Here is a 23,164-nt window from a genome sequence, read left to right as displayed (position 1 = left end):
GTCCACAGCCTAGTTTGGTCATTTTACTAAACCTAGGGGGTTTTGTTGTCCCCTCTGGCAACTAACGTAGCAAGAGAATAACTGAAATTTAAACAAGCCTAAAGTCGTTCTGTAGGAAAAAATAAAATCAAATGAACCCACATTTTTAATCTGCTTCAGGTGACAGTGATAGCATGTAGAGATAGACCTTCACATATATCGGGATGGATCTGTTTTGACAGCTTCATTTGTTTGGGTGGTTGTGATAAGAGAATCAGATATGGCCCTTTCCTCCAGGTTAAAGTGGTTATCTCTCCTCTGCTTTTCACGCATGTCTGCCCCCTTATCACCCATCAGGTTTTGGCCTAATGCCTGCCCATTGCTATGTAACATACAGGCCAGTAAGGGGAACGAAAGGGTCCCACTGTGCACCCACAGTGGGACAGCCCTTTGCAGCTGGGCCTCTGTCCAGAGAATGCTAAATCATTACCATTCACAGCTTTCCATTTGCAAGGAGGCACATTGCAGCTGTTGCATAGATCATCAAGACGTTATGGCTAGGGTTGCCAGTTCAACCCAATTCCTGATAAACATCAGACAAACAACATCTTTTCACTCTTTAATCACGGAATGGGTTTCTGCAACAGTGTCAGATGAAATTCTGCCATTAAAAATTTCAAATCTGTTTTTTTAATATAAAGTGAGGTTAAAGCTGCTGATCAGCCTTTCAAGATATTTTAAAATGAACATAAAAATAGTACAAATAAATAATAAACAAAAGAAAACACTCTGACAACCTCTGCACGCATGATCCTTTATTTATTGTTCATTTACCTTTACTGATGAGCTGGATTTAAATAGTTATGAGGTTTACAGGTTATGGTCCAGCACCTGGGATTTAAAGAAATTGGGGCTAGGAAGGAGGCTGCAAATACGATGGAGTAGAAGGTCTGAAGAGGCTATAAGGGATCATACAGTTGTTCTTCAGGGAAGACAAAGTCTGAACAAAAATAAAGACTAAAAAGAGGCAGAGAGAACATTTTATTTACTATTATTTAATAACTTTACTATTATTTAATGGCTGAACAGTTTGCTCTTTTAAAAGGAACCACCCTTAAAGGAGCAAACTGCTCAGCAGACTGTGGAAGAACCACAGTGTTGGTATTATTGGACCTTAGTGCAGCATTCAACATTGTTCATCACTCCATTTTATTAGAACGCCTGGAAAACTGGGTCGGCCATTCTGGTACAGCACTCAGCTGGTTTAAATCCTACTTGAAGGACAGGGACTTTTTTGTGTCAGTAGGTAACTTTACATCAGAGACCACAAAAATCACATGTGGCGTTTCCCAAGGATCCATCTTAGGGCCCCTTCTATTCACTATCTACATGCTCCCCCTAACTCAGATTTTAATAAACAACAACGTATGTTATCATAACTATGCAGACGACACACAGCTATACGTTACGATGTCACCAGGTGACCATGAACCCATTCAAGCGCTGGGTAAATGTTTAGAAGAAATCAATGCATGGATGGGTCAAAATTTTCTTCAGCTGAATCAAAATAAAACTGAAGTAATAATCTTTGGACCATAGGAAGAGTGTTTAAAAGTTAGCACACAGCTAGAAACCACCAGTCAGGCTCGAAACCTGGGTGTAGTGATGGACTCAGACCTGAACCTTCAGAGGCACATAAAGACAGTAACAAGGTCAGCCTTCTATCACCTAAAGAACATCTCCAGGATTAAAAGACTGTCTCAGCAGGACCTTAAAAAAAAACTAATTCATGTGTTCATCTTTAGTAGAATTGATTACTTTAACGGTGTCTTCACAGGTCTGCCTAAAAAGTCGATCAGACAGCTGCAGTTGATCCAGAACGCTGCTGCCCGCGTCCTCACTAGAACTAAGAAAGTGGAGCACATCACCCCGGTTCTAAAGTCCCTACACTGGTTCCCTGTAGCTCCGAGAATTGACTTTAAAATACATCTGTTAGTCTATAAATCACTGAATGGCTTAGTACCAAAATACATTACAGACTTGTTGTCAGTGTATCAACCAGCCAGACCTCTCAGGTATTCTGGCTCAAATCTACTCTGCATACCCAGAACCAGAACCAAACATGGAGAACCAGCTTTAAATTGCTTTAAATCAAGATTAAAAACTTATTTGTTTAGAGTGGGCTTTGAATGTGTTCTCTAAACATTATTAGTTAAGTTTTCAGTCCAATTTTCCTTTCATTTTCTTATCAATCATTGTATTCTTTTTTTTTTTAAATTACCTCTGTTGTTTGATTTTCTGTATCATTGTAATGTTTTTCCTTATGTACAGCGCCTTGAGTGCCTTGTTGCTGAAAAGCGCTATATAAATAAACTTGACTTGACTAACATATATTTCATTAATAAATGGTAAAAAAAAAAAAAAAAAACTCCCCACCTCCACGATCACCTGATAATTTTCTTAAGTATGAATAATAAGAAAATATTGTGACACATTTTTTTCTAGCCTAAAAAGGTAACTGAACATTTTCTTACTAATTAGGTTATTAAAAATTCAAACGCTCATATCGTACACTGGTCCTAAAATAGTTTAAATGTCAAAATGTCCAAAGGGACTGATTTTTCAACCTATTTTTATTTAATTTCTCGTAATATTTGAAAAAAGTTTCACTTTGACACTTCTGGTCTGAAATTGCCATGTTAAAAATATTATCTAATAAATACTAAATCACAACTTATTGCCTAATATCAGACAGCAATATATATGTCATGATATCAAAAGATAATGATTGTTTGGGGGAGAATAAAGTTTTCACACCCTAAGTCCACGTTTTAATAATCATACCTTTGCCACGGGATTTTACCACAGGTATTGTATGTTCAACTGAGTCCATCTTATTAGGCTCTTTACCCAAGGAAAACCTGAGAAAAATCCCTTTGCCACTGATAACAATTGGTCAGACTGAAATGGCCACAAAAGAGAATCTAATTTGTCTGGTCAAGCCTCCAATGTGAGCTGCATTAGCTGTTGTTATAAAGACAAGGATGTTAATTTACAATCAAGAACATAAAGGTCAGTTCAAATTAAGGACATGAAAATCAGACACTGATATTTTGCCATTTCAAATTTTTTATGAAGAAAAAACAAATAAAAGTAATATTGCTTAATTCTCATAATAGTATGTCTTGCTATATCTATGACCTAAATAAATGATTACAACCCACATCTAAGAGTGATCAAAAACTGTAAGGTGTCAGCCTTCTTCTGAATCATCTTACACAATACTGCATATGTGCCTTGTGCTTCAGTGACACAGGATGATACACTACCTTTGTTAAACAGCGTTCCTAACACCAAAACATTGCACTCCTACCTTTTCAATACTAGCACACAAACTTATCTCGAGCTAAAACAGGCTGCCACGGGTGTCTTGGAAATGTAAAGAAAAATCCTAAGCATAATCATTGCAGCTCTCACACACCATGTATTCTGTATAAGTTTGCAACTGCTACAGCATTTACACAACTGGTATTCAAATACTGCAGCAATGACCCTAATAATAACAATACTTAATCTCATGCAATACTATGCAAACACTATCTGCACTGACAAAAATTCAATGACCTCAGGATGCCAGATGTTTAAACTCAAAATGACACTGACAGCATGACCTACTTTCTGATTAATCTGAAATTAAACCACGATCTGACCACTTGGTCGCACTCCGAGCATTGAAATGCGATTCCCAGATGGCAAAAATGGGGCTAAAAAACAGAAGAAAAAAAACAGCAAAAGTAATATCGTGCTTCCTGACACAGTAGACTTCCAAACTTCATACATCACATCCCAATACACATGCATTATTCAGCATACTTAAATGATGTGACAGGACTTGAGGTTTCACAAAATCCACTTCATTTCCTCACGTTTACAGTAACATAACATCTTTTTCAACACACCAACATACAAAGATATTATTTTTTCGTGAGCAATGCTTCATTTGCTAGCCTGACAGACTTTATCCCAGGCCCTTTTTTATCACACACATGTCTAACCTGCATGTTTCTTAAAGCATCCTGTCAAAAAGCTGAAAACTCCACAGGCGGATGGCTACCCTGAATTCATTTAAGGCAACCACCATTCAAACAGGCCTGAGTGAACAGGGCCCCCAATTAACAAATTCCAAACAACAAAGTAGGGATAACACCCACCTTAACACCTCAACCGGTAACAAAACAAAACACCTAATCAAAACAAACAACCCTTCTAAATTCCATCTTATATCTCATCATAGAAGAATGTCAACACATTTAACCACTTGCTATTCATGCCACCTTACCATTGTCTCCATCTACGAGGAAAGGAAGATAAGATGGCTGGAAAGAGGTTTCTTTGACATGCCTTTATGTGCTCTTCCAGGCTGATGCCTGAGGCTCTGCTAACTTGCTATAAGCCATGTTTACAGTACAAAAAAGAAACAAGCAAGCGGAAGGGATTCAGAAGAAAGACATGCTTTGTCTTGAAAGTGTCACAAAGGGGTCACGCATTGAAGTAATTCCAGATAATCACAGGACTGCCTTCATGAGTAATGCATAATTCTTCTACCTTCACAAAATACCAAATCGTTGGTCAATATACCATTGCTGTTTAAATTTACTTTATTAAACCAGGAATGTTGTTTATGATACAATTTCTCTTCTACCAGGGAGACATGGGCAAGACAAACAGTGAAAATGTCATTCTTAAATACAAAGACGGGATAAACACAAATGTCAAATATTTACCAAGATGGCTGCAGGTAGAATTGCAGGGACAGGCCTCTTGATCTACTGCTTGCTTTTAAATTTTACAAAGCCCTTTCATGTTGACTCAGCTCGAAGGTTTGGTAACACTTTTCACTGTTTCATTTAAATGGCAACACATCTAATTATGAGGATCTGGGCTACAAACTAACAATGAACTGGCAAAGATAAGCATCGGCTATGGAACCTACACACCGCTGTGACCTTGATCTACCCAGCGCTATACAATAAAATCACTAAGAGAACTAAAATGAAAAGGCAACACAATCTCCACTGACCACTAATGGCTTATCATTACCATTTGTTTGATGTTATCCGGGGACATCAACCCATGCCCAGCCCACACCAAGATGTTGGGAAAGGCTAATACACTAGAGAAGGATTAACGCGTCATTCCTTTCTTAGAGTGGTGCACAGAAGAACCCCGAGGTGTACATGATGAGCATACCTCATAATCCACTCCTTCTGTCCCCGTCGATAACTTCATCTGAGCCATCTGACAACATTGAGTTGGCTACAATGTTGCAGAGGGCGAGGTACCGGGGAGGTCTTTTGGCGAGCTGCATGAGCTGACACTGGACCCGCGGGTGTGTAGTAGTGTGTCCGATGGAGGCTTCGATCAAGGAAACTTGGAGAGGCTGAGTACTCCGGCAGTGGCCTCGCTTGATAGCATGGGACATCACCAGGATGCACAACAACAAACCTTGTTATGGGCTAACCCGATCGTTTGATCAGTTACCATGGGAATGCACAGGGCACCAACGAAGCGGTTTAATCGAAGGGAAGTAAAAAAAAAAAAAAAATGATTTCATACTGTCAATCATTCATAATCATCTGGGATCCAAAAGCAAAGCCAGAGGTCTTTGGGGTGGACATTTAAATATACGAACATCAATTACATCAAAAACTGAAAAAATTACTCATCTGTTACTCCATTCAAATTTGGACTACCTCTGCTTATCTGAGACATGGATCCATAAAAATGCCCCCTCTGAAGCTCTTAACATCCCTGGTGATAATATGTTTAGAAGAGACAGGTGTCTTGATGTATGCATAAAAAATAATATCCGGTGTCAGGAAATTCAGTGGCTGAGTGCTCGTGAATTAGAATGCTAAGGTTTAAATATAATTTTATCACGCCAAATGTCATTAACAATTATTGTGATTTATCATTCCGCTTCTTAAGATGGTAGCTTTTATGTTAGGTTTTAAAAGTTACTTAAAAAAATGTAACTTAAACTGGGAGATTGTTATTTTTGGAGATTTTAACATAAAATGGGAGGATAAATCTTGCAGAAAGAACCTTAAAAGAATAACTGACAAATCTAATCTTTTTTAAATAATCAAAGAGCCTAAAAGAATCACAACATCAAGAAGTATTCACATTGATTTAATATTTACTAATCGACTTGAGAGAATAATTAATTCTTATAATATGCTAGCTGGCCTCTCTGACCACAATTTGATACCTGTGGCTAGGAAGCTTTCAAAAAAAGAGATTTCATTGTTCTGAATCTCAAAAAAAAAGAAACAGGAAGGATTTAAAAATGCTATCCAGATTGACTGGGATGAGATATTGCAGAGAACGAAAGAAACAACTTGTAGGACAAGACACAAAAGACAAAACTTTTATAGATAAAAAATAAATGGAGAAATTATAAATAATTCACAGAGTCCCAGATACTTTTCATCATTACTTCATTGAATCTATATCCACTATTACCCAGAGTTTCCCATTTTACAAACTAAATATGTGTCCGATGAATAGTTTAGAGCCAACTTTTAGTATATTTGGTGCTAAAGAAACTGAAGTTTTACATACAATAAGATCACTCAAACCTTCCAAACCAACAGAGATATATGGTATATATACATTTATGTTGAAAGACCTTCACTCCATATTAACAACCCAATAACCAAACTTATTAGTAAATTCTTCTCTGAGGCAGTATTTCCCAAAGTATGGAAGTCATCAGCTGTTATTCCTGTCTATAAAAATGATCCCTTCAACCAATGATAATAACAGATCCATCGGTATTATACCGACAGTGTCTAAAATAGCTGAGAAACTCATTGCTCAACAAATGGTTACACATCTAAAACACATCTTTTTCGCTTCACCAAATGCAATTTGGCTTCAGAGCTCAACCCTCTACAGAGACTGCCATTTGCTTCTTTTTAGAAAATATAAAACAATTATTGGATAAGGGTTGTGTGGTTGGTGCTGTGTTTCTTGACCTGAACAAAACTTTTGAAACAAAATCACAAAATATTATTGACCAAATTAAGCAAATTCAATTTTTCAACAGATGCAATAAAATGGATAGAATTATACTTATAACGATCACAGTCAATCAGAATTAATGATTACATTTCACCCCCCACCCTTCCTCTGTTAACAGGTGTCCTGCAAGGTTCCATTTTGGGGCCACTGGTATTCTTTCTATACATAAATGACCTTCCCTTCAGTTTGTCCTAATGTCTTTATTCAAATGTATGCAGATGATACTGTCATTTATACACATAAAAAAATAAATCAAGTAGCTGATGAACTTACATGGTCAATGGTCCCTGTATCAGAATGGCTAAACCAGTAATGTGTAAAGCCCTATGTAAACAAACCAGGTGGAATATTCTTCTCCAAATTAAAAATTGCAAATTATGAGACAGACATGTACAGGTCCTTCTCAAAATATTAGCATACTGTGATAAAGTTCATTATTTTCCATAATGTAATGATGAAAATTTAACATTCATATATTTTAGATTCATTGCACACTAACTGAAATATTTCAGGTCTTTTATTGTCTTAATACGGATGATTTTGGCATACAGCTCATGAAAACCCAAAATTCCTATCTCACAAAATTAGCATATTTCATCCGACCAATAAAAGAAAAGTGTTTTTAATACAAAAAACGTCAACCTTCAAATAATCATGTACAGTTATGCACTCAATACTTGGTCGGGAATCCTTTGGCAGAAATGACTGCTTCAATGCGGCGTGGCATGGAGGCAATCAGCCTGTGGCACTGCTGAGGTCTTATGGAGGCCCAGGATGCTTCGATAGCGGCCTTTAGCTCATCCAGAGTGTTGGGTCTTGAGTCTCTCAACGTTCTTTTCACAATATCCCACAGATTCTCTATGGGGTTCAAGTCAGGAGAGTTGGCAGGCCAATTGAGCACAGTGATACCATGGTCAGTAAACCATTTACCAGTGGTTTTGGCACTGTGAGCAGGTGCCAGGTCGTGCTGAAAAATGAAATCTTCGTCTCCATAAAGCTTTTCAGCAGATGGAAGCATGAAGTGCTCCAAAATCTCCTGATAGCTAGCTGCATTGACCCTGCCCTTGATAAAACACAGTGGACCAACACCAGCAGCTGACACGGCACCCCAGACCATCAATGACTGTGGGTACTTGACACTGGACTTCTGGCATTTTGGCATTTCCTTCTCCCCAGTCTTCCTCCAGACTCTGGCATCTTGATTTCCGAATGACATGCAGAATTTGCTTTCATCCGAAAAAAGTACTTTGGACCACTGAGCAACAGTCCAGTGCTGCTTCTCTGTAGCCCAGGTCAGGCGCTTCTGCCGCTGTTTCTGGTTCAAAAGTGGCTTGACCTGGGGAATGCGGCACCTGTAGCCCATTTCCTGCACACGCCTGTGCATGGTGGCTCTGGATGTTTCTACTCCAGACTCAGTCCACTGCTACCGCAGGTCCCCCGAGGTCTGGAATTGGCCCTTCTCCACAATCTTCCTCAGGGTCCAGTCAACTCTTCTCGTTGTGCAGCGTTTTCTGCCACACTTTTTCCTTCCCACAGACTTCCCACTGAGGTGCCTTGATACAGCAATCTGGGAACAGCCTATTCGTTCAGAAATTTCTTTCTGTGTCTTACCCTCTTGCTTGAGGGTGTCAATATGGCCTTCTGGACAGCAGTCAGGTCGGCAGTCTTACCCATGATTGGGGTTTTGAGTGATGAACCAGGCTGGGAGTTTTAAAGGCCTCAGGAATCTTTTGCAGGTGTTTAGAGTTAACTCGTTGATTCAGATGATTAGGTTCATAGCTCGTTTAGAGACCCTTTTAATGATATGCTAATTTTGTGAGATAAGAATTTTGGGTTTTCATGAGCTGTATGCCAAAATCATCCGTATTAAGACAATAAAAGACCTGAAATATTTCAGTTAGTGTGCAATGAATCTAAAATATATGAATGTTAAATTTTCATCATTACATTATGGAAAATAATGAACTTTATCACAATATGCTAATATTTTGAGAAGGACCTGTATGTGGCTGCGGAAAAAACTGAATTTAAAAATATTGGCGTCATAATAGACTCAAATCTTACTTTTAAATCTCAGATTAAAAAAAGTCTGTAATTGTGTAAATTTAGTATTTCCAAGTTCATAAGATCACAGTTATCACTACAGGCAGCTAAAATGTTCATGCATGCTATGGTTATATTACACATAACCTACGGTCTTTCAACCTGGTCACAAGCAAACAAAACAACACTACAATCCCTAGAGTCTTTACACAAACAGACAATAAAAAAACTGGATAAAAAACCATCAAGATATTATCATTGTATAGGTATGTTCATTTAAACTTTGTATTGTCATAGTTTGACCTTTCTGTTGTTTGTAGTTAGATATATTTTTCAAATTTTCCAGGGACAACGGATAAAAATAGCCAACTGTACATTGTCCCTGTTAAATAAATTTCAGTGATATAACAATCACTGAAATAGAAAACAAAATAACCAAATAAATAAAATAGAAAGTAAACAGTAATATATCCTTTACCTGTAAAAAAAACAATTGGAAAAACAGTAATACTGCTCTACCAAAGCGGTTTTTAACAGTTGTTTCAGATTTCTAAATGAGAGTAAAAAAAATCCAAGTTGCGTAAGTTCTGGAGCTCATTCCACATGTGCTTGATTAAAAGGTTTTGCTTATTTTGTACATGATCTAGAAACTATCAAAAGAAGCTAATCAGGAGTGTTATACACACAGGTGCAGCTTATTAAACTAGAATAACATAGCAAACGTTTTTCATTTGAGTATCCCAATACAACTAGTGCAACAAAATGTAGAATTATTACCCATGGGGTGATATATATTAAACATTAATTTACAGCTATTAAAAACCCCAAATGTATTTACCAAATTTTCCTAAACTTGATTCAAAAAGAATGTTGAATATTACATAAAACAAAAAATACAGAATTTCTATGTTATGGCATAACAATAAGTAAGTTTTGTTCATTTGGAAATCAAAGTATGGAAGAAGAGTGAAGAGGAGCACAATCTAAGCTGCTCGAGGCCCAGTATGAAGTTCCCAGAGTCAGTGATGACTTGGGGTGCCATGTCATCGGCTGGTGATGGTCTACTCTATTTTATTAAGTCCACACATAATGCAGGCATCTACCAGGTAATTGTAAGCTTTATGAAGATGCTGATTTCATTTTTCCCAGCACGGCATGGCACCTTTGTCGTTAGAACTCTGCTCTGGGAAGCGCATCTCGACGGAGGAGCTCAGATTAAAAGAGTACCATCATTGGGTTGTCCGTGTCTGTGGAGCTAATGATAAAACAGATGGCTTTAGCTTATGTTGTGCGGGAGGTTTACTACCTCACTGTTACAGATACAGCAGCTCTGGGCTTTTTAAGTAGCTCTTAAACACGAATGTCGTAAAATTAATTTGTAGCATTACCACAGCTAATGCCTTATCAGCTAAAGAGGGTTGCGTATGTTTATTTTTCTGGCTCTACTCGCCATATTAGCTGAGTTTAGAACTTCCAGAATCTCACTGTTTTGGTCAGGTGAGGCTGCAGGGAGGGTAGGAGCTAAGTAGTATTGCAGCTCTGCTGATTAAATTGAAACAGAAAAGTAAATTAAAAGGTTTATTAAAATTTTTTTTTTTTACTTTCTGATAAACCAAACGCCTCTAGTCTTTTTCAGAGACTGCATTGGTAAAGGTTTTGAATTACCTTTTTTTATTAGTCATTGCTCCAAAACTTAGGTCCTGGTTTTACTGGATCTTAGTGCTTCGTTCAATACAGCTGATCATAATATCCTACAACATCCCCATCACCATCTATGCTAATGACATACACCTTTATATTTCTGTGTTACAACTTAACCATAGTCCTCTACAGTTGTTTTGTCAAAGATTTTCAAGATGAAATGAGTCAAATTCCCTCCAACTCAATGCAGAAAAGACAGATATCAATGTTTTGGTCCTGACGTCCGCATTCAATATGGCTATTACTCGCATCAATAGTAGTAAAACGTTCTTACTTTGACTGTTTTTAACAGTTCTTTAATATTTATGCAATATTTAGTCAGTCGAACACATACTACCTTCCAGTAATTTTAAGAGATGTTTCAATGCCGTTTATATGCGTGAAATATTGTGTACAACAGTGTTTTTGTCATTAGGGCGATGGTGATAGGTGTTCGTCTCTATCCGGTGGGTTCCCCACTGTGTTCGTCTTGATCGTTGTGTCCTCAGGCAAGACACTTCACCCGTCATGCCTGCTGATGGTGGTCAGAGGGCTCAGTGGCGCCGATTGTATGGCAGCCTCATTTCTGTCAGTCTGCCCCAGGGCAGCTGTGGCTATCATGTAGCTTACCACTGTCAGTGTGTGAATGTGTGCATGAATGTGTATGACTTTGCGCTTTGGGGTCTTCGGTCTTGATATAATACTATACAAGTGCACTTTGTTATTGTTGTAAAACTGCTGTTGCTAGAAATACAAACAAAAACAAGCATGAAATTAAAAAGCTACAACTCAGACACAACGTAAGCTCCAACTTCCTAGTTTCGACTTCTGAGGTAATGACACCAAGTATTATTTACCAAGTTTGTGTTTACAAAGAATTTCAATTCAGTTCCAGGAAAACACCTTGAATCACCTTCTGTATGAACAGTGCTATACATAAAAATAATTGCCAAGATTATGTCACAGTATAAATAATTGTATCATCTGTATAAAAGTTGGATGGATCCCAACCTACCCCAAGATTATTTTTGAGGAAAACTGATGTGCATCTATTATACTGCAAACTTGTAGTCATCTATAGACACAAATACCATCCCAGGTAGGTAGTAGGAAACTATAAATCAATACCAGGTTACTAAAGCCTGTATGTAGCTGACTTTTTAAGAGAAGATTATGACCTACACAATCGAACAGTTTAGACAAATATCCAAAAATCACAGTACGTGGTTTTTTGTTTTCCAAAGAGATAATTAGGTCATTAGCTACATGGAACAAAACAAATAATAATAATAATGAAAATAATGTCAAGGATTTTTGCATTCTGGTCATTTTTGTTTACAAAGTCGGATAACTGGATAACCACATGACTTCATGTGTAATCTCCGAAGAACAAGGCCACATTGCACAGCCTCAGTTTACATGAGATTAGAGTTTACTTCCTCTCAAACGGATGTCTTCTCCAGCAGTGTGAAATGAAAACAGAAGTGTCCAAATTGCAGCATCAATTCTAAGCTCATGCAGTCAGCTTGGTGCCTGTTGAGACCGTCAGGTCATCCATACTCAGATCCGACTGCCCACTTAAAGGAGAATCTTAACAAGATCCTACAGCTCAGATCATCCAACCAGCAGGTGAGTAGACGTGTCTGAAGGAAAACATTATCCAACAGTCTAAGAAAGCAAAGGACCTCCCACAGAGCTTCGTCATTACTGCACACTGCTTCTGTGGACACATACTGTACATAAATGCATACTTCAGATAGTGAATAAGGCAGCATAGGCTACATATGGTTTTAATTACAGGAGAAGAAAAGAAAGTTTCCCCCCTAAGGATCCAGGGGGTTGAGGTACTGCACTGAACCGTATAAGTTGTACCTCAAGAATGATGTTTGCCATGTGTCACTGGGGCCGGTGTTTTAATACTGAGCATACACAAGGGTTTTGTTGTCATTTGAAAGAGTACTCAGTGTCTGTGAGTGAGTACATAACACTTAACCTTCAAAGAGCTGTGAGTATCACTCAAGGTTTTCCACTCGAACGGCACTTTAGGCTGCCATTCCTGCAAACACGCCGCAAAGGACGACTTTGAAATGTTTTAAACTGAAACAGTTCCCAACTGTCAAGTTGCCTTGTTAATATTCAACCAGTCAAAAATGCAGCTTGATGATGTGGGGTAATAATATCTTTCACCAGCCCCAACAGGACATCCCTCCCCTCTAACTGTTTAAAAATCAAGTTCTGAAAAAGGGAGCAAAAAGAAAAAATGCTTTGTTGAGCAGCTGGATCATCTTCGTCACCGTCTGCTTTGGCTTTTTACTCTACCCACACTGGGGCCCATCTCTGTAAGATGCAGTCTGCCCTTCACCTCAGCCTGTGTGAGGGAGACAAAAGCTGGCTGATTGATGATATGTGCACTCTTCTCTTTATTCCGCCATCTGAGACATCTTGTGCTCGCAAGCCCACATTGTCGCGTTATTTATACAAGCGAAGGGTGTCAACAAGTGGGTCCGTGCTGAAAAGCAGGCTGAATCTGTTGACAAATTACTGACATTTTTTTAAAGTGCTGCTATTTTTTTTACTGAAGTAGACATACATTGTTTTCCATTAAAGGTCTGTTCTGAGAAATATGTAATTGCACTTGGACAATGAGCCAAATCCAGCAATGCAGGTGTCCCCCTGTGGGCAAACATCTCTGTTCTTGAATGGTCTAAGGGTCCATACTTGCAGTATGAATAAGGGAAAATATAATCAGGCCGTAACATTATTCTTCGTCGTATTTCAAGGAATTGTTGAATCCCACGTCACAAGTTTAGAGAAAAGTAATATGTAACAAAGTATTCACACCTCTTATTCTCCTTTTGTCAATTTACAACAACAAAACTAAATGCTTAATTAGGATTTATGTGACACAACACTTATGAAGTGGGAGAAAAAAAAAATGGTTTTCATTTTCTTTCCACATAAAAACCTGAAAAGTTTGGTTTGAACATGTCTTCAAGCACTCTTTACTCGGACACACCCAAATAATATCCAGTCTACCTACTTGCCTTCAGATGGCACCTAATTAGTGATTGATCGCTGTATAAATTCAGGTATTCTGTGAAGGCCTCAGAACTTTGTTAGAACATTAGTGAACTAACAGCATCATGATGACCAAGTAACACGCCAGACAGGTCAGGGAGAAAGATGTAAAGACACTTAAAGAACAGGGCAAAGGAGGACTGTTCCATCAATCATCTGAAAATGTAAAGAGCATGGCATTACTGCAAACCTACCAAGACGCTGCAATTCATCTTAACGGGCAGGCCTCGCACGGAGAACATTAATCAGAGAAGCAGCTTGGTAGTCCATGGTAACTGGAGGAGCTGCAAAGATCTGCAGCTCAAATGGGATAATCTGTCAGCTATTATTCATGTAATGTATAAATTTGGCCTTTATTGAAAAGTGGCAAACTGAAGAAAGTCGTAAAAAGTCCCGTTTGCAGTTTGCTGCAAGGGGACGGAGCAAATATATAGAAACATCAGGTGAGACCAAAATTTAACACAGCATCATGCTGTAGGGATGCTTTTCTTCAGCTGTGGCAGGGAAGCTGGTGAGAGTTAATGGGATGGATTGAAGTATAAACAGAACAACAACCCTAACCATACAACTTGAACTACAGCTGCACAAAAATCACGAATATATTTCATATCGCAATATCGAGGAGTCTAAATGCCATAATTTATGGCTTATTTGTTATTTATATGTGTTAAGAGTTCATACTTTGTTTGAGAATTTAAAAGACAATCTGGTGGATGGAGTCATCCTGGAGTAGATGTCCACAATGGACACAGATTATAGTGGCCATGATGCTAGCAATCTCCCAGAGTGTGGAAGCACAAATGACCAACAAAGAAGCTATTTATCACCACTGATATGGTTATTTTAATATTTTTATCAATAGTATCCCTAATAACGTGATTTTCTAATATTGTGCAGCCCTTGCCAAGGCAATAATGGAATGGGTTAGACTCTAAAACATACAGTTGTATTCATTAAGACCAAAGCATGTTTATGTCAGAAAAGTCCAGTTAAAGTCGAGACCTGATTTCAATTGAGAATCTGTTGCAAGACATAAAAAAATGCTAAATCCTACATGACTGTGCTAAGAAGAAAGGGCTAAAAGTTCAGTCTCTTGATGTGCAAAGCTGGTAGAGACATGCCCCAATTCATTTGTAGCTGTAATTGCAGCAAAAGCTGGTTCAACAATGTATTACCTCAGGGCCACTGAACACAAATGCATGCTACACTTTTCAGATTTCTATTTTAAAGAATTATGAAAACCACATCATTTTTCCCCCACTTCACTGTTATGCAAAGACTTTGCGTTGGTCTATCACATAAAATACTATAAGAAAACACTGCATGTATCCACAAGCCGTACAGTACGGAACATTAACGTACTTTGAAGAATGTGGAGGACTGAGGGTCAAAAACTTAACCGCAGTTCTGCATATCAGGCGATGGTTTAGAGGCGAATCCTGTTGGAGTATACAATGTATAATTAATCATTCTACTGTATATATTAAAAGCCCATGTGTATAAGAACACATTAAGCCAAGTAAAACCTATGACAGGGGGGAGAGGAGCTGCAGGCAGAGCAGTGTGATGGAGGAAGGGAGTTCTGTATAAGCGTGTTAAACTCTGTAGAGTCCCCCAAGGCACTGATACAAGGAAGAGGATGTGATTGAAGGCTGCAATAATAGAAAACGTAAGAGCAGAGGTCAGAAAAGTTATGACTCAAACTGGGCTTTTTTTTTTCTTTCTGTGAGCTCCTAGGAGGGCAATGGTCTGGGCTGATATAAACATAAACCATGACCACTTCAATAATAAAGGAGCACTGCGAAGGTTCAGCAGGCTTTGGCATAATTCCTTTTTCCTTGATACTACAAAGTCCTGTGATGCATAGCCGACCCCCCTAAAGAGGGAAAATGTTTGTGGAAGATTTCACAGTTCTCCTAATGATAGGACCCTGATCGTATTTTACGAGTGTCTAAGTAAAACCATCCAGATATACATTTCCATGGGCAAACTGGATGTGATTATGCTGTTATATGATCAGACTCCAGCTAACACAGGGTTTCCCTTAGGGAGAGCCCTGAGGATTCAGAAAGTAGTGTTTACATGTTACCACATTTAAATATAGCTGTGGAGCAACAAACCTGTTTGTCAACAAATCCCAGGGGTTTCTTATGGCTCATGTCCTTAATGACTGTACCAGGGCTCCCCTTCTCAGAGCTTTTCTCTGTCGCCTTCTGGTGGTGTAACATGGCAGGTCTAAGGTAACATTTCCCAAATACTTTAACCCTGCTTTCCATCTCTGTTGTGGCGCTAGCATATAGATAAGGTGGTGAAAATCTCGGACATTTTTTGCATTTGCCCAGTAAACACGATGTAAATTGCGGGTTCTTTCATCTCATATCAGGTTAGATGCAACAAGCTTCATTTACCAGGGCTTACTATTGTTAGCTTTTATATTGGCTCCATCTGCTGGACGGAAAATGCCTAACATACAAATACCAGGCTACAGGAAGAAAGTCCAGTCACTTAAAATGACAAACAAGTGGATCCGGGTTTATTTGGCCCAATAGAGGGGGATGTCTTCAGTAAGTTTTTTGCCACATTGGGAGGATGCCTTTGAAATAAATGAAAAGTATATGTGATCAGCGATAACTGGATGTAATGCCACTGAGTGGCAGGACTCTTACCTGAGCAGAGAGAAAACACTGTAGGAGTTCCTGACTGAACTCTGATCGACCTGGAGCAGGCTGTGGTTCTTCCGCTCAGACGGATCCTGAAACAGCCAAATGTTTAATACCAAAGTTATGCGACATAGAAATGGAACTACTGACATTAGGATTGGTTGTTTCCTAATTGTGCAAAATCTTTGAAAAACAGTCAGAACGTCAGACCTTGTGATCAAAGTCAGCTGCATAGTAGCCATCGTTCAGTCCAAATATGATTTCATTTGGGTATCTGGATCGAATCTGTGGGCACAGCGAGGGTTTAGAGGCTGAATATAGGGACCAAGTCAGAGAGAACAAAGTATGACAGACATCTGGAAGTGCATGAAACTGAGTTATCCGTTTATGAGCTTTGAAGAAAGTCCCACTGTGAAGGAATGGCAAAACATAAGGGGTTGTTCTGAGGTATTTTAGGACTGATTTTCCTCTTATTCAGTGTTCAAAACTCTTAAACACACAGAGTCAAGTAACACGCTTCATTCAGATCTAGAAGCAGACAGTTGACTCCCCAAACCCTTTTCCTGTAGCCCATCCCAGCCTTGTGCAGGTCTACTATTTTATCCCTGATGTCCTGACACAGTTCTCTGGTCTTGGCCATTGTGGAGAGGTTGGAGTTTGAGTGTGTGGACAGGTGTCTTTTATACAGATAATGAGTTCAAACAGGTTCAGTTTATACAGGTAATGAGTTGAGAACAGGAGGGCTTCTTAAAGAAGACCTAAAAGGCCCTAGCAAGCCAGGATTCTTACTGGTTGTTAGGTGATCAAGTACTTATGTCAAGCAATAAAATGCAAATTAAGTACTGAAAAAAAATCACACAATGTGAGTTTCTGGATCTTTGTTTTAGATTCTGTCACTCACAGTTGAAGAGTACCTATGATGAAAATTAAAGACTTCTACATGCTTTGAAAGTGGGAAAACCTCCTGAATCAGCAGTTTATCAAATACTTGTTCTCCCCACTGAATATGAAAGGTCAAACAATGCTGTAATATTAGTACACTTGAGAGAAGTACCAAAATATTACTTTATCGCTGCTGGCTGGATTTGTCTGAAAGGAAAAAGGGCAGAATTTTGATCATTTCAATGTAATTTTTAGGTATTTGCTGTGTACTGTAAAAGGCAATTAACAGAAATAAATGGGTTTTGTGCATTTTAATTCCTAAAACATTAACCAAAAATCTTTTTCCTGATGTGAATAAAAGAAAGCAGTGAGCTGCCCTCATATTGTCTTGTTCACATTTAGGAACATTAGATTTATTGCAGCATAAAATAAGAAAGGAATGCAGAAATGTAGGATTTATTACTTAACAGAATTTACGGTACTCGACAGTGAGAGGAATATAGGATTTACTATAGTGGAAAACATAGGATTTGCAACCCTATTTCTGAGAGAGAAAAATAGGCAGGACCTTATATCTAGTATAAATTAAACAATAATGTAACAATCCGAAAATAATTTAAAACCACTATCAAATGAGCTTTCGAGATCGTGACCATTCAATATATTATAAAAAAAAGGTACAGAGCCACAGACAGTTCTTTATTAAAAACAGACACTGTTCTGTGTGGGGCTAGGAACACTTCTCAAAGGTACTGACAGCAAAAACGGTTCATCTATGGATCTACACATGTTAGCATTTAAACTTAAGATAAAAAAGGTTACAATATTTTAATGTAAAGGAAAAATAAGATTATAAGAGCATCCAGAGACACAGTGGCGCGGCCTTATTTGGAAACAATTTCGGAGAACTATTTAAATAAGGAAAACAATACTTACTGGAGTTTACGTCAGATACACATCTAATGTACCAAATAACATGGCCTTGCAAAAGGTGGTAGGAATTTATGTGACAGATCAACACAAAGTCATGCATAACTGTGAAGTGGAAGAAAAAGATTATATGAGGATCTCTAATTTTATTCCACATCAAATCCTGAGAAGTCTGAAGTGTATTTATATTCAGTCCATTACTCTGATGCGCCTAAATAAAGCAGAATTAGGTTGTAAAAAATTGCCCAAACATTTCACTGGGAATGATTCAATCCATCATCTAAAAATGGAAAGAATATAATGTAACTGCAAACCTACGAACACATAGCTGTCCAGATAAACTGGCATTATTCAGAGAAGCTGCCAAGAGGTCCAACGTAGCAGCAATCCACAACTTAGGTGGGAGAAACAAATCCTCTGTACACATACTGTGCTAATCACGCCTTTATTGAGGAGTGGCAATAAGGAGACCATCGTTTAAAGAAAACTATGCGAGATCCCATTTTCAGTTCACTACAAGTCTAGAAAGAGACAGAACCAGTATGAGGAAGAAGGTGGTCTAGTCAGATGAAAGCAGAATTACATTTTGACCAACATGCAAAAATACTGCATGTCTCCCATTTTACCATGATCATTTTTTCCCATTCCCATATTAAAACACTGTGGTGGCAGCAATCATACTGTGGGGTGCTTTTCTTCTACGGTCTCAAGGAAGCTGGTCAGAGTTGATGGGAAGATGGATGGAGCCAATACAAGACAATCCTGGAAGAAAATCTGATAGACGCTGCAAAAGTCTTGAGATTTGGGTGGAGATTTCTCTTTCATACAGAGCTGCAATGAAAAGGTGTAGATCAGGACCCAACGCTAGTGGTGCAGGGGGTTTAGCACGCAACCCATGTTCCAAGGCCTTAGTCCTCAACGCAGGCTTTTGCTGGATCAAATCCTGGCCTGTTGATGCCCTTCCTTTCCCCACTCTCTTCACCTCTGTCAACATACTTTCAAAAAGTTGGAAAAATGAATGCTGCTAGTACCTAGTGAATGGGTCAGTCAAAGTCAGGAACCTCCTTGAGAACTTGAGGGAAGACTGAAGCTCACAGATTTTTACTCTCCAGTCTGAGTGAGATTAAGTTATTTAGCAAAAAAATAACCATCTTCAATGGGTCCTTGAGCATGCTGCCATCCTCCAATGCTAAAAGCCCTCCAACATCATCCCACGACCAGTGGCCTGAAAGACTACTGCCCTGCAGTACTTACTGTACTCCCATCAGAATAAAGTGCTTTGAAAAGCTTGTTCAGGCCCGTATCACTTCCTGGCTCCCCCCCAGTTTGTTTACAGCTCTAGGAGGTCCATAGAAGATTCCATCGCCACAGCTCTCCATACTGCTCTGTCCCACCTTAATCAGCAGGGGAGATATGCTAGACTTTAGCCTAGCCTGAGAGGCCCCACACGTGACGATAAAAAAGAAATCATGGGTGTAGCAGGTTTGGTCCTACAGTTTGTGGTGTCCAGCCACACGGCCTGCTCTCGGTGGAGGTCTCCCGCACCCCTCCCATATCTGCCCTGCTTCAGCTCTGTGTCTTGTCTTTTTTTTGGAGCCTCTTTTTGCACATCTTCCAAATTCTTCCAAAATATGGATTTGGTCAGCTGGTCTCTCAATGCAATTGATCAAATGTTCTCGACGAGAAGACAGGTGTCGCGAGAGCCCACTTGCCCGGACGGGACATTTTTCTCCGGATACACGATGGACTCCCGGCAGAAGTGGAGGATTGTGTGTCTGTCGATAATGTCAGTCGAGGACGTGGAAGATATGTATATAATTGGATGTTTGATATCAGGATTTCTGCTTTTTGGAGTCAGCGGTTACCTGGCATATAGAGAAATTCGGAGAATGTCAGCAGCTGTTCTGGCCATTGTGAGGCTGCCTGGCATGTATGATGGGATCTTCAGATCGATCAGCACTCAGACTGAGATGTTACGTGAGCTGAATCGCAGACTGGATGTGATCCTTACACAGGATCGCAGGCAGGTTGCGGTTCCTGGACTCAGGGGTGAAATGGAATAAATCTTGGAGAAAGTTGTTCGCTCGGATCTGGCGAAAGACCAGGAATTTGGCTATTTGGATTCGCCTTTGAGAAGCATCAGCGAGATTCTCAAGGCTGACGGAAAATTAAGAGTCAGCCTAACCCAAATAATTGTTGTTTTTCTGAATCTGGCTCCCCTGCACGGCCTTGATGGCTGGCTATCTTCAACTTCTCCGGGAAGTTATGTAAACATGACGCTCTGCTCCCTCTGCCCCCCCTCCCTTCCCTGAGGACCTGCTCAGAACTTTGTGGCCGGTTGATGAACATTCCAACGTACCATCAAGGACAATGGCCTCTGGGGCAGTGCTTCATGGACTTACTTGCACACACTCACTTGCACACACACACATGCTCAAGATAAACATATGCACCCCTCACACCACCTTAACCGTTCCCGGCATGATGTTGTTTTGTCAACTTGTTGCTTCTATGTGCTGAGGTTTTTTACAATCTCAAACTGTATCCTGCTAAGGATAAAGTGTGAAATATGATTTTTTTTCCCCTCTACTTACCTAATGTGGCCTCTTTTCTCATCTAACAAGGGCAGCGCCTGTGAGTGGGCAGCAAAGCCTCGGTGACCCGTCCCCTCCTTGTCTTGTGTCATGATGTATGTTTGGATGGGTTGTACTGGAATTCTAATTTCCCCTCGGGGATCAATAAAGTATCTTTGAATTGAATTGAACACACGAACAGATTTCAATCACAAACGGGAGATGGGAAATCTCGCAAAACCTTTGAAGATCAAATGTGAGTTCAGAGTCATTCCCCTCTGTATCTCCGTGACCTCGCTACACGTCACGTTCAACAGGCTGTGTGCTCGTTTGTCTTCATGGAACACCCTACACGGTAAGATAACGGGCCAAGACAATCCAACATATTGAGTATCCCCGATTTGAGGTTGGAGCGGTCCCGACATCCTTCTGAGCAGACTAGATCACTCTTCATACACCACACAGAGCAGGAATATCTCATAAGATTATCTTAAGAGCCGTCACGATGATCGGGGCTTATCAGAAGGCGGACATCGGTTCAAAACTTGGCATAAAAATCCTGCTGTGTGAACCAGGCATCAGTGTGCAACACCATTTTCCCCAGTAGACTGGTGACCCAGCTGATGGACCTGGGGGTGTCCCTCTCCATCTGCATGTGGGTTCTGGACTTCCTGACAAAGGCCCCAACCTCTCCTCAGCAATCAGTCTGAGCACCAGGTCTCCCAAGGGCTGTGTGCTGATTCCACAGCTCTACAGCTTCTACACTCATTACTGCACCCCCTCAAACCCCAGGAATACCATTATTAAATTTGTGGATGACACCACTTTAGTGGGACTCTTCTCTGGGGGATGAGACCACCTATCGACAGGAGGTGCAGCAGCTGTCATAGTGGTGGAGGGTGAACAACCTCCTCCTGAACACAGCTAAAAGAGGGATGATGGTGGACAGGAGGAAGAACACAGTCATTCAGCCACTGATCAATGGAGGGGATTGTGTGGAGAGGGTTTCTGACTTCCGGTTTCTGGGCGTGCACCTGACCTGGCGCACCTACACTATAGCTATCATCAAGAAGGCACTGCAGAGACTATTTCCAGAGAGTCCTAAGGAATAATTTCTTCCCACAGAGACTGCTGGTGGCCTTCTACCGGAGCTCCATTGATAGCTTTCTGACTTGCTGTCTTGTGCGTTTGGTTTTCCAGCTGCCTGGCTGCAGACAGGAAAGCACTCCAGAGGGTCATCACCACAGCCCAGATTACCGGCTGTCCCCTGTGGTCACTGGAGTAACTGTACGCCTGTCTCTGTACGCTGTCTCAGAAAGGCAATACACACTGTCAGAAACCCCTCCACCCTGGACATCACCTGTTTGAACTAACAAGACACAGTACAGGACACATTAAACCAAACCAAACAGACTAAAGAACAGTTTCAAGCCCAGAGCCATAAACACACTAAACTCTGGACAAGCTCTTTAGCAGCTACACTGTGTCCTGACTGAAGGGTTTGTTGTCTTAGTAATTTATTGCTGTTTTTATGACATGTTAAATTATGTGTTTTACTTTTGTTCATGCATCTTGAGTTCTGCACTTTCAGTTTCGTTATACTTGTGTAATGACAGTAAAGACATTCATTCATTAAAAAATACAAGCCTATGTGTCCTTCTCTTTCCACTCCACAACGATGCAGTAATTTATGTTGATCACATAAAACTTTCCCAAAACATGTTTAAGTTTGTGGTTGTCATTATTTTAATCATTAATTTGACATTTTTAAATAAGCCATGTTTATCTCTGCCATATTATGTATTTGACTGCTTTCACAATGTCAACAACCAAGTGGAAATCAGCTTTCAGTTCAAGGTTAAAACCTTCACAGGACCAACTGTTTGCTGTGTGCACACATTTTGACCACCAGTGAACACCCTGGAGGATTGGCTGCTACAGCAGCTCATTGTTGCAACTGCTGTTACCAGAGATATTATAGTGGGGTGCTTGATGGATACTGTGATCCAACCAAGCGGTCTTTTTGTGTACACATCTTCTCTAAGTATGCATGTTGTTTTAAAAGGTTGCTGACCTGCTGTCCTGTGTATCTGAGCCCATCCAAGCTGACCTTCCATTCAATGAGAAGCTGGTACTGGTCCTCCTGTCCTCCCCAGATCCTCACCACGAAGCAGGACACTGAAGTGTCCAGAAGGTCTGGGAGCATACCAAAGTCCAGGCTCCGCCAAGTTGGGTTCTGGGACACATAAAACA

At 39.9% G+C, this 23,164-nt stretch overlaps 1 protein-coding gene across 2 annotated transcripts in view; it reads right to left on the bottom strand.

The window, feature by feature from the left end:
• uvrag (UV radiation resistance associated gene) overlaps positions 1 to 23,164 on the bottom strand; it is a 172,086-nt gene that overhangs the window by 140,011 nt on the left and 8,911 nt on the right. For both annotated transcript variants that reach the window (XM_047379500.1, XM_047379499.1), the window contains exons 4-6: positions 22,986 to 23,147; positions 16,737 to 16,811; positions 16,533 to 16,618 (exon numbers count right to left, since the gene is read on the bottom strand). In XM_047379500.1, coding sequence (XP_047235456.1) covers positions 16,533 to 16,618; positions 16,737 to 16,811; positions 22,986 to 23,147 — 323 coding nt within the window. The remainder of the gene's footprint in view (positions 1 to 16,532; positions 16,619 to 16,736; positions 16,812 to 22,985; positions 23,148 to 23,164) is intronic.

The sequence above is a fragment of the Girardinichthys multiradiatus genome, chromosome 11 (assembly GCF_021462225.1).
Source record: "Girardinichthys multiradiatus isolate DD_20200921_A chromosome 11, DD_fGirMul_XY1, whole genome shotgun sequence".
NCBI lineage: Eukaryota > Metazoa > Chordata > Actinopteri > Cyprinodontiformes > Goodeidae > Girardinichthys > Girardinichthys multiradiatus.
Note: the sequence above shows the minus strand (reverse complement) of the source record. Positions and strands in the feature narration are given on the sequence as shown.